Source organism: Doryrhamphus excisus, chromosome 4, assembly GCF_030265055.1.
Source record: "Doryrhamphus excisus isolate RoL2022-K1 chromosome 4, RoL_Dexc_1.0, whole genome shotgun sequence".
Classification (NCBI taxonomy): Eukaryota; Metazoa; Chordata; class Actinopteri; order Syngnathiformes; family Syngnathidae; genus Doryrhamphus; species Doryrhamphus excisus.
Genome location: NC_080469.1, coordinates 12,783,605 through 12,795,712, shown reverse-complemented (window position 1 = coordinate 12,795,712; position 12,108 = coordinate 12,783,605). Strand labels below are relative to the sequence as shown.

The 12,108-nt window shown below is 40.2% G+C and overlaps 1 protein-coding gene across 11 annotated transcripts in view; it reads left to right on the top strand.

Annotated features, from left to right (window-relative positions):
• The window catches only part of rtkna (rhotekin a), a 60,922-nt gene that overhangs the window by 38,165 nt on the left and 10,649 nt on the right, over positions 1-12,108 (top strand). For 6 of the 11 annotated variants that reach the window (XM_058070633.1, XM_058070632.1, XM_058070634.1 and 3 more), the window contains exon 2: positions 11,625-11,886. In XM_058070633.1, coding sequence (XP_057926616.1) covers positions 11,625-11,886 — 262 coding nt within the window. Of the gene's footprint in view, positions 1-9,976; positions 10,025-11,624; positions 11,887-12,108 lie in introns of all 11 variants that reach the window. The other 5 variants (XM_058070630.1, XM_058070629.1, XM_058070631.1 and 2 more) reach the window with 1 other exon arrangement.

Below are 12,108 nucleotides of genomic sequence, written 5' to 3'. Positions count from 1 at the left end.
GCTGCAGCCACGTGTGTCGGAGTGCTGTGGAGGTCATTTTTTTTCTCTTCCTGCATTGCTGTGCAAGCTAGATCTCCCAGTCACAGAAATGCAGAGACATGCACCCGTTCTTCTTAGTGAAATGGGGACATTCGTGTATAAAATGAGATGACAGTTTTATAATGCCCACCCAATTATAGATATTTTAATTCAAACCAATTCATATGCTCGGTTTTCTTATCTGGGGCTTTCATAGTCTTTTCTGGTGTGTGACCTCAAAGCCACTTCAAAAAGCCACTTTTTTCTTTTCAATAGTGTGATGAATGTACCACAAATATGAATAAGAGACGGGGTTAGATGGATATATGAGAGTATTTTTGTTAACTTTGTATGTAGCCATAGTCGTACACTAAGCTAACTCTGCTACCTTCCATTCATTCATAGTGAAATCATCCAAGGTTGATTGAAAATATTGCAGTACTGTATACATACCTAGCACACAGACTGGTAAAAAGGGAAGGGTGTAAGATTGCCCATGCTGATCAAATGAACGTATCAATGTGTCGGCAAGCAGCTGGACTGTCAGTTGACTGCTTGCAGGTCTCAAAAACAATCATCATGCTGCAGTGCAGTATGGCAAGCTGAGTATCTGACAAGACCAAGCATTTGAAATTAATAGAACATATCTGCATTCCAAAATGTGACAGTCTTATAGTGATGAATCAACAGTGTTCCGTAAGCAGATGAGATGGGTAGAGGATTCTATAGCAACCTGATGAGCTACTTGCTTACAGTCCTGATTGTTTGTGCAATCACCATCGGGGATAATGAAGACACTTTTAAGTATAAATGTGTGCATATTTATCAACAGTACAGATTGGCAGATTGGCTCAGTTTCAAGTTAAAACTGAGACTATTAATTGCTGCTTCGGTCCAGTGGCTGCACTGCTAGTAATGGCTGAAATGGGGCTATGTGTGTTGTACAGGCTGTGCAGACACTGCTCGCATTTTTATGCTTTCTGTACCATCACTTGGGTGGTACTTCTTCAAATCATCATCATCAACAGATTTGTTGCGTTGCAGGTTTTTATGCGTTACCTTACATACAACTACTACTCAGGGATGATGAAGACATGGTCCATGAATGCCACCCTAGCCTCTGATCATGGTGCAATCGTGTTGTGCCTACTCCACAGTTGCAGGATAGTAGCATGTTGGGGTTGTTATACAGTATGGTTATCCTTGGCTAAGGTTAACTCAGATCCGTCATGCCTGTGTGTTCTGCTGTGGCACTTAATTGATGATTAATAATTGCTGAGTTTCCTGATTTGTCCGCCGAGGAAGAGCGTCTCTCTTCAGTATATTGAGAGATAGAAATACACAGATAATAGGAGTGATGGCTTAATGATGCAGAGATTACGAGATGGTCACAGAGGTGAACAGCTTGTACGGTTATCTGTCTGCAGCTGATGTAAAGTGTCTGGCAGCGGATCAGAACTGGCCTCATCCCACAACTACTTTATATCACCTTTATCCGAGCAGGCAGATGCTCAACTCTCGCTTATCTACACAAGACTGTTTGACACTGGGTGGCCGAAACGAGTTACATTGTGTATATGTGTGTTTTATGATTACATTCTCTTGGCTCAGTACAATTGTTTCTGTGTCATTCATATGTGCATAGCTACAAAGAGCATGCAAGCAAACTACTCCAATATGATTGGCAATGAAATCAAATGGCCAATTCACCCATTTTATCTTTCATGCTGCTCACATGATGAAATGCTGTACACAGTGTAACACGAATATATCAAACAAATAGCTATTGATACATTTCCTGTAATATACATGATGTCACATGGGGGGGATTGCTTTTGAATCTTGACCTCCATTTACATATGTGGACATACTAATTTTCAGCCATTCATTTGAACTTCTTTTTTTTACGGTGTAATGATTTTACAATATCCATTTTCAGTTATTCTTATTCATTCATGTCCATGATGAGGGTATTTTAATTTCTGACCATAATTGTTTCGCGCCTGTCTATGTAAGTACTCTCTAAGTATCACATTGTCCATGTGTACTCCAGTCTGCATTTTACACCACAGCTCACCAACGTGGTTTTTTTAGGCATTAGAAAAATAGCATGTATGTTGCTCTACTCGGTATACACTCAGAGGTGTATTTTTATCATGGAATTTTTAACTGCAACAGTTGCAGGCTGAAGATAATATGACAGTACGGGGGAACTGGCATCACATTCCGTACAGATTAGATGACTGAAGACAAACATAAGACTATAAGACATAAGATTTCATCCCGATTTTCTATTGTAAATAATTGAAATTGAAGTAATCTTTCATAAAATGTACAGGCAGTATCGTAGACATTTTACCATTCTTAACTTTAATACAAATGTAAACATAAGTTAACCCCTGTTATAGTGACCCAATGACGGTAGTAAAACAAAATTGAGGGATGTTCGATTTTAGAGGCATTGTATTTCATAAGAGGAATATTATGGGTGTCTCTTTTGAAGCAATTGAGGCAAAATGGATAGCACTACTTGGCTATAGGTGCTGGTCTCTACTAGAACAACAACATTACCTTAGCTATGGAGCTGAGCTGATCTATAAGCTATCTTTATGCATGTTTGGATACAAGACATTTTATCATGAAATAAAAAAACATGTGTTAATTTTTGCCAAATATCCATCCTTAGTGCCATTTAAAATGCTGCTAAATAAATGCCCATTGTTGCTTTAATCCCTGTTAGGCCATATTACATTGTTCCCGTTTGGAGTATCAGTAATCAGAGCAGGCTGTAAAGGCTCCTAAGTGGAAAAACATCCAATAGTGGTCTCATCTTACACATGTTCTTGGTGATGTAATATGTTTGTAAATAATTAATCATTTTGTTAGCAATATTTGTCAGTTTTCAGTTTTTTTTTTAATTGAAGTGCAGCCCTTTTCCCCCTGAAGACTTTGTATTTTTCCTGAAAAGAACAGTAAATTAGGTGATCTCTATCAACTTGTGAAATAAGAGCATTGGCTTATTAAAAGGTCGCTCAAGTGATTTGTATCTCAAATTCAAAGGCTCGGAGGCTTTATGAATATTCTAATTGCCTACTTTCACTTAAGGGCTATCACAGTTGATAATGATTCAAGGACACACCCGCACACGCAAGCTTGACATGAAGGTGTGCTGCTCTGTCATACAGTGAATCTTTGGCTCTGTTCACCTTCCTGTCGGTGCTTCCATTACGGCACTTAAGTGGGGACAGCACACGTGCTTCTTTACACGTGTGGCCGTATATTCTAAATAAGGCAACAGTAGCAACAGCTATGAATTATGGAGTGCAATAAAAGCAGCTTCAACTGCTGAGCCTTTGGCTACAAAAGGAGACACGGAGCGGCAGAGGGAATAAATGACGGCGTTCTCGTGGCTTGCAGTATGAATCGAACTGACTAAGACAAAAGAGGCTGTATATGATGGGATGTGGAATCTTTACTATTTTGCTAATGATGCCACTTTCAGTGAGAGGTGTCCTTTATAAAGCTTTGCATAGCTCATCTGTGTAAAATACTTTATAGAGCGATAGTAATTGTAGTTAGAGGTCTTATGTGCACAGGTAGACTTTTAAATGATAATGATAGTTTAGGTAATTAGTCTAGATAAGGAGGAAAGCCTGGGATTATGTAGACAAGTGTGTGTGTGTGGGGGGGGGGCAGAAATGATGTTGAAATTCTTAATTGGCAGGCAAGTGAGCCGATTTGCATTAAAGCTCTTCAAATATGCTACAGGGCATTGCTTGGCAAATATTAGTAGGCTGGACTTGTGAGAGGAAGATAACCAACCACCCCCTCCCCACCGGCACCCTCCCACTACCCCCTGAAGCGAAGAAGCTTAATGTTTGCAGCCCAACAGGGAATCCTGCAAGCTCATCCTCATTACACCCTTCCTTTTACCCCCTTTTTTGCCGCAGCTCCCCCTTTAGCAACATTCCAGGCTATCATACTAAACCAACACATGCCTTGTACACATTTACATAGCTGATATATTGTTGTAGTTGCTCTACTAGCATCTACTTTGTGTAGAAACAGACAACCCGCACATGTAAACATGCACAGCAAAGCAACTGTGTTATGGTCGACCCTTTGATAGCCAGCACCTTCGTAAAGCAACTGAAAGACTCCAATCCATCCATCCAGATGTCATTTAATTAGCGCTTGACCATGGTGAGACAAAAATGACATGCTGTCATGTAAATAAGATAACTGACGACATGAGAGAGACCTTGCAGCATTTTTCCTAAAAGTGTAAGACATCTTGTCAACTGAGAGCTGTCAATCACAGTGGTGCACACTGAGCTTTGGTAATCCCAATGTGACACTGCTCCATGACACCCATCCCTGTGGCGTCGACTAAGTGATCTTATGTTTTATAAAAAGGTATTTTTATTTTATCTCTTGACATATATGGATATCCCTTCATACCCAACCGTGATAAATGAATGCACGGCATATAAGATTAAACAATTTACCACTTCTACATTGAATGCAGGGGAATTTTTGCCACTCATGTCGTACATGCCATGGCTGACTTCATGTGGTGTTGTAATAATGTTGTAATGTAATGTCTGAATGCCATTACTGCCATCTAGTGATTAGAATAGTACATATCATGTGTATGTCAATATATTTTGACTAATAACAGACCATAGTCTATACCAGAGGTAGGGAACCTATGGCTCGGGAGCCAGGTAGGGCTCTTTTGATGACTGTATCTGGCTCGCAAGCATTTCTTACCACAATAAAAATGCATTTTTGCTAACATTTTAAAGTAAACCATCACAGAAATGACTGTTAAAAATAATATTCAAAATCAACAACTTTCTTATGCATTTTAATTCGTCCATCTATATTCTGCTGCAATACGGCCAACCATATCTATCTTTCCTGATGATATTTTCCAGGTCAAACACCAAAACTTGATTATTACTGGGTAATGCTGTAGTCTACCTCGGTCATTGAGATGTCAAAAAAACATGTAAATGTAAACTTTCCTCCTTTAGTCAAATAGCTAAAGCTGCAGAACCAAGCCTTCTGGTGAAGATGGCCAAAAGAATGAAATACGTGTACTGAATACGGTTCAAAACTATGCAGCAGCAGAAGTTGCATTAATGGCAGCAAGTATTTGATTTATTATTAGACACTGCGCTGCTCACGAAAGTATGCTGGCCACACCCCATTGGCGTGGGGTAGTGTGCCTGGTCTACATAATTTAGAGCCCATTATATCTAAAACTGTTGGTCTTACATAAAAATGCACACATTTTATTGCATTCAAAATGTATATGGCTCTCACAGATACACATTTTAAAATATCTGGCCTTCATGGCTCTCTTAGCCAAAAAGGTTCCCGACCCCTGGTCTATACACTAATACGTTTTTATATAGTGATAGAGCGATAATTGAACAGCAATATTGCAATGTTGCAAAACCCATATTTTATAGTAATCTGTCGGATCCAACAAATATCGTCACTTTTGTAGTATGTCACAGTTTAAACTCATTTTGTAATGAGCATTACTGTAAGGGCTGGAGTGAATCTAGAATATCATGAACATGTTTAGGAATGGTTTGGCCTTGGCACAGGTCAGCGCTCCAGCAGAGGTGTCATTCTAGTTTAATCATGTCATTCAGCCTAATATCCCCTAAAGTCCACTTAGATGAGGGAAAATGTGATGTTGTGTTCTGATTGATGTTTTTAGTGCTTTTTTGTTACTCCTAAAAAAGTCGCCATTTGGTTGCATGCAAGATTGTATTACAATCAACAGTTGTTTACGAGCTTGAAGCTGGAAGTGGCACCCAGCCACGTATAAATCTACACTCTGCAGGCGCATTCCTCCTCAGGGGCGACACACACCGTCATAAAGTAGACAATAGAGTGTGTGTGTGTGGTACAATATGCATTACCTTCTCATGAAGCTGCAGTTGTCTGTCTGCTGCTACCACATGACCGTGCAAGTCCAACATATGAGTGTGGGTGCTTTTCGGACTCCTTCTATACTTAAAACAAATGTACCCCACTCATGCTGTCTTGTGAGTATACAAGGAACAAATATGTGCTGGCTTGAACGCATACTGTCACACGCTGTATGTGAAACAAATTAAGGAACAAAGATATGCATATCACTTCTCATATTTCACACTTAATACTGTAACGTCGCTCTTTGAGAGCTGCAGCCCAACTGCATGGAACATAATTTTTGTGTGACAACAGCAAAGTAATGTGAAGTCTATTACAGGAAGTTGAACAGCCAACAGTGGAGGAATGTAATTGAACAATTATATAACTAATGTTGTATAATTTGGAATTTGACCAACATATTTTAAGAAAATGTACCCTTGAAGTCACAAAAAATGTCATGTATTTTTGCAGAACATTATTATGCAAGACCTTGGTGTGCTTTCCTTTTTCTTTCGATTTTTGTGACTTTTTTTTCTCAACGATAAACAAACCAGGATCCAGGCTGCAGTGGTATGAACCACAGGTGATTGTTGTTTCTGATTGGAATAGAAAGGCATTGATTGACATGATGACTACGTACGTCTCCATAGAAATCGGCTGATACTGATCGGTGGACGATCGATGGAAGTAGCACTATAAAAAAAAACAAAAAACAATTGATAATATTACAAGTTGGCAACAATAGGCGACAATGGAAAAAACATAGGAAGTATCAGTGGAAATGTAGTAGGGGTGCAGAACATCTAAGTGACAGCAGGAAGGAATGAAACAGAACAGTGAACCAGCAACGTCCTAATGACTACTCTGGGCTTAGGAACACCACTGATTGTAAATTGCCGCCAGCTGCTGCACACTAGAATCAAGCGGCTGCACATTATATGCAGCAGGAAGCAACTCCAAAATAAGAGCACAGTACAGGAGATGATGTTGACACCTTGATTGTATGTACTGTATGTTTAGTGATTCCTACCATGCACTAGCTAGGGTTACTATAATACTTTGTACTGTAGCCACTGGTTAACTCTCCCAGTAAACCTGTCCCTGTTTTCTGCTTTGCTATGTCCTGGTATCACAACAGCAGCTCCTGCAGCTTGCAGCACTGTGGAGATCTTGTCATGGGAAAGAACACTGTTTATGATTCCTTTTGGTTTTCCATGTTTGTTAGTTTTGCCTTATTTAATACCAAGCTGTGTCTGCTGTGATTCATTAGCCATGTGTGCATCAGCATGTGGATGGAATGCAATGGAAGGAAACGCAAGGGGAAATCTTTGACACAACACCATAGTAAGGGGTCAGATCATAGATTACTGCAGACTAGATAAGAATACAGCTGTTGATTGTGCAGGGCTACCTAATTAAGTGAGCATTGACTGTGAAGCTGCATTGTAGCAGTGACAATAACTGTGTAGAAATATAGTGCCGTGCAGTCATTTCCTCTAGTCGCCATGTTTCTCATGTTCTAGAAGTGTTGTCACAGCTCACTGACTGCTGTGGGAGAGGAAGAGCGTGAGTGAAAGGGAAAGCCAGAGGAAGAGGGTGGAGAGGAAGGCGAGGCACATAATTGTGGCTAGCTGATTTAAAGCCAGGTCTTTGGTGTGTAAAGTCCCACTGTATACTGTACGTGTGGGTAATTCTTGGACAGAAAACTTACTTTTTACCCCTTACTGTTCTGTCATGGGAGAAAGATTTAGCTAGCATTTTAACTCACTTTTTGTGACTACACTTCCATTCATTCATTCATTTTCTACCGCTTATCCTGACGAGGGTCGGCGGGGGTGCTGCCCATTCATACCTATGAACAATTTGGAGTCGCCAATTAACCTGGCATGTTTTTGGAATGTGGGAGGAAACCGGAGTTAGCATGCACGCTAACCACTCGACCGCCGTGCAGACACTTCCATTTCATTTCATTTTTTTTTCCCTAAATACAAACAACCTCGCTGAACTTAAAATCTTGAGAGTTAACCACAGTCCGTCTGGTCTGGTCAGAGATGGAGGTCAGAGGTCAAGGGTCAGTGGTCTAACCAGCAAAGCTTACTCATGCAGTACAAGACATCGTAAACAGTCCATTATGCACCATCTGCAGGGGCGTCAAATCCCCTACTAGTGCTTGTATGACACACGAGCGAGGATAAACACACACACACACACACACACACACACTGACATGACCAAATGGGGTCATCGAGGAAGTGACCATCTGGTTTTAACTGTAACATCAAAGTTCCTGTTGAAAGGTTACTGTTGCATTTCAAACTGTTTGGTATGTACATATGTAGTATACATATGTAACTACATACAGTTTTGCTCTGTGGTGTTTTGTCGGTTTTAAAAATTAAAATTCAGTGTGATAGCGATAATAAAACTAAATAAAACACAAGACCACGCAATAGATTCTGTGTAAAAAAAAAAAAAAAGAGAGAATAAACCACCCAATAACTACATTAATAGTGCCTAGTACTGTCAAACTGTGCATGAAATTGGATCTACATTGAAATACAGTTCTTAGTCACAGGTTTTAGGTGCCGAGGCATCAAGAAGATCTTCTTCGATTTCGAAGAACTTCTTCGATTTCGGTGTCCATAATTATGGTCTGATGTTTACAACTCTGCGATTATTCAGCTTATCCTGTTCAGTGTTACAGGGAAGCTGGAGTCTATCTCAGGGAATTTAGGGCAATAGGCCAGGTACACCTTGGACTGCTGGTCAATCCCCAGTCTGTTTTAAGTGGGGCATTGACTGCAAATAAAGCTGCATTAAAGGCAGATAGGCAAACCACTACATTACCACTTCCTATACATTTTTCCCTTTTCCACTGCATAGCCGCGTCTCAAGGATCTACTGGCATTTTTCCATTTTTGTAGTAAGTGTGTATCAAGATGCTCCCAATTTTCCAAGAAGTAAATACACGTGTTGCTTGACATCTTCCCTTGTTGTTGTTAGCCTGTCTACTTTTGACTGATGTTTTCTTGTAACATGATTTCATCATCATACATCATTATACATTGTTTTCATGAATTCCCGATGCTGTTGGTACTGCTATGTTATGTGTGTTTACTTGCATCTGTAAAAAAAATCTCTTCTTCAGATATTTGGTCTGTGTGTAAACTGCGTTTGATGGGTTTATCTCTCATCTGGTATCAGGTGCTGTTGCTCGATGAGCTTAAGGATTAGCATGAGATCTCGGCTATTTGTCTTCTATTCTGAGATCCCCAGAAGGAAAAGCCAGTTAATTAAGCTGCTATAAATACAAGACCTCCATATAGCAGGTCATGCTTAAACCTTCTACAATTGGGCTGATCCTGATACAGTCTGAGCTGGGCTTTCGCTCTTTATCCTTCCACTTGGGTCTGATTCATTTATATTGAAAATAGCCAATAACTGACATAAATTACCAGACAGCAAAGCATTTTCTCAAAGCTTAATATAGTACATCAATTTTGTTTCTGTTGATACTGCCAGAAAAATATTGAACAGATTGTTCTTTCTTTTGCTATGCAAGCTGAGCAGCCCAGAAAATACCTTATCAACGCTGCAAACCACAACCTCAATGAGCAACAGAGTCTGTGTTAAACCATGCTACAGTAAACACAACATTGCACTGTTTTAAAATAGACATCAAATAGATGTCTGATGGTAACTGTAATTAGTACTCACTATGACTAATACAATCAGCAGTTCAGGGAATATACACAATTGTTCACACATACAGACGTGGCTACTGAGCTCAGAACATCATTGCTAACCAAAACAGCAGCACCTACCAAAGCAGGGCATCTGTTTCTTAAATTAATGACATTGTAGAGTCTTACCGAAAATGTGTATATTCAAGACTGTGTGTTTTGTTGTAAATGAACAAATGTAATTTTTGTCTGATACATTACATTCCATTAAATATCACACAGACAGTGTTTAGTGGTTTTGGTCTTCAAGTCAGTGAGTATATTTTGATCTTTTGCAGGGCTCTACGTTAAAAACAAAAATGACTTGCCCATGGGGAATCCTTAAGGTGAGAACTACTTGCCCGAACTTGCCCCATGTAAAATGAAAAGACTGCCATAATGATATCATATATCAATATATGCTGATAATTCATCAGATAATAGTACTGATGCATTGTATTTGGAGGAATGTCTGAAAATTTGTGGAGATGTATGTTAACATGGCAAGCCATGCTACCTTACACATGGTAGTCGTAGTAAGCAGTGATATTTATAAGTTGTGCACCACAATGAAACATTTGACACATTTGTGTACTAGTAAAGTGTTTTTAATCCAGAAAAAAATGCTCAATGGTCAAACAATAATTTGTGAAGCAAAGGTGAGAAAAATACACAGAGAAATGAAACCGCTAGATTTTGTAGCTTGTGCAAAATCAGCACTTGGTATTGGATCTAATCGGTGGTGTTTCATTGTGACCACTTCAAATTGTCACAGCAATGTGATTCACTCACCTGTGCCATCATTTGATTTGCTGCCGCTAATAAAATACTTGTTTAGGAGGCACTGGTTCATCACTTTTTGCTGTTTTCCTTCAGAAGTTGTTGAAGAATTAGACGATGTTGGCAGGGACGCCATGATAGATGTTTTCCTAGTAAAACGATCGCTGATTGGTTGATCGCGAACAAGAACGGGTGTGGGTAAAACGCGGATTGTGGATTACGGACCGCGGTCTAAATAAACGATTCTGATTGGTCCATTTCAAGATTTGCAAGGATTGGTTTGCAAATTACCACCGGAATTACGCAGTCCGTGTTTTACCAACACCCAACAAGAACCGCTTTAAAAAAAACTCTTGGCAGTACGGCATGCTAAAGTGTACTTGCCCGACGGGAATATCACTGATTGGATTTACTTGCCCGAATTTTGTTTTAACTTGCCCCGGGCCATCGGTACAACGTTATTGTCGAGATGTCCATGTCCAAACCAGATTCATTGCTCTCCCACGGAGCATCTGTTGAACAACGGACAATATTCATGGGTTAAAAAAAAGCACATACAGGTAGAGATTAAAGGGGAGTGGGGGGTGATTTCAGGACAGTGAAGTGGAACTGGTGAGCTACAGGAGAGAAAATGAGCAGTGAAAGTATAAAAGCTGAAATGAAAAGAATGAAAAATTCATAGGAAGGCATGGAGAGGAGGAGGAGGAGGGCGGATGAGACAAGCTGGAGTCGAGGGGAGAGGGTACATAGGGCTTGAGAGATTAATCGTGCAAGCTTGCTAATGTCACGCCGAAGTAAACAACTCACATTCAGAGCAGGGGACCAATTATTATTTCTTTATCCTTCACACACCATGTGTCCGTTTATTGCCTCTCTGTCTACTGTTTATGCATGAGTATTGGAGCAGAGCTGAGGGAAACTCTGGACAGTGTCACCTCCATCACAGGAGGAGGCATCCGGATTATTGCTAAATACAGAGTGCATGCAGAGTTAGTTGTACTTTTCTATCACAGGCATTATGTAGTCTATTATTTCACTTTTGCCTTTGGGAAAGCCACTGGGTTTGTGTTTTTTGTACATTAGCAGAGATTTGTGTTTCATGCAGCTGTTCTCAGATGCCAATCATTAAAGTACATATTTTTATTTTTTATTTCCTCCACCCTACAGGACAGTGACATACAGAAAAAAATCGACCATGAGATCAGGATGCGTGACGGAGCCTGCAAGCTGCTGGCTGCCTGCTCGCAGAGGGACCAGGCCTTGGAGGCGGCCAAGAGTCTGCAGACGTGCAGCACCCGCATCATGGCCTACATGTCTGAGCTGCAGAAGATGAAAGAGGCTCAGGTTATGCAGAAGGTCACTCGGAGGTCATCGGATGCTGGTCCCATGGACGACAGACTTCCATGTAAAGGGAAAGTGGCCATATCAGGCAAGAACCCACTGATAACTGGGTTGTAAGGAAATACATCACTTCTCTAATCAAACATTAGCACGGTCTTACAGCAAGTGCAAATCACTATAGTGCTTGCACTTGTCTGTTATGGAAGCCTTGTTCAGCCCAACTGTTCAGCTTATGTTATTTCCATAATTATTTGTCAACCAATCACCAGACGTCAGTGTGTCTGCCTATTACTCTCTACAGTTGAGTAAA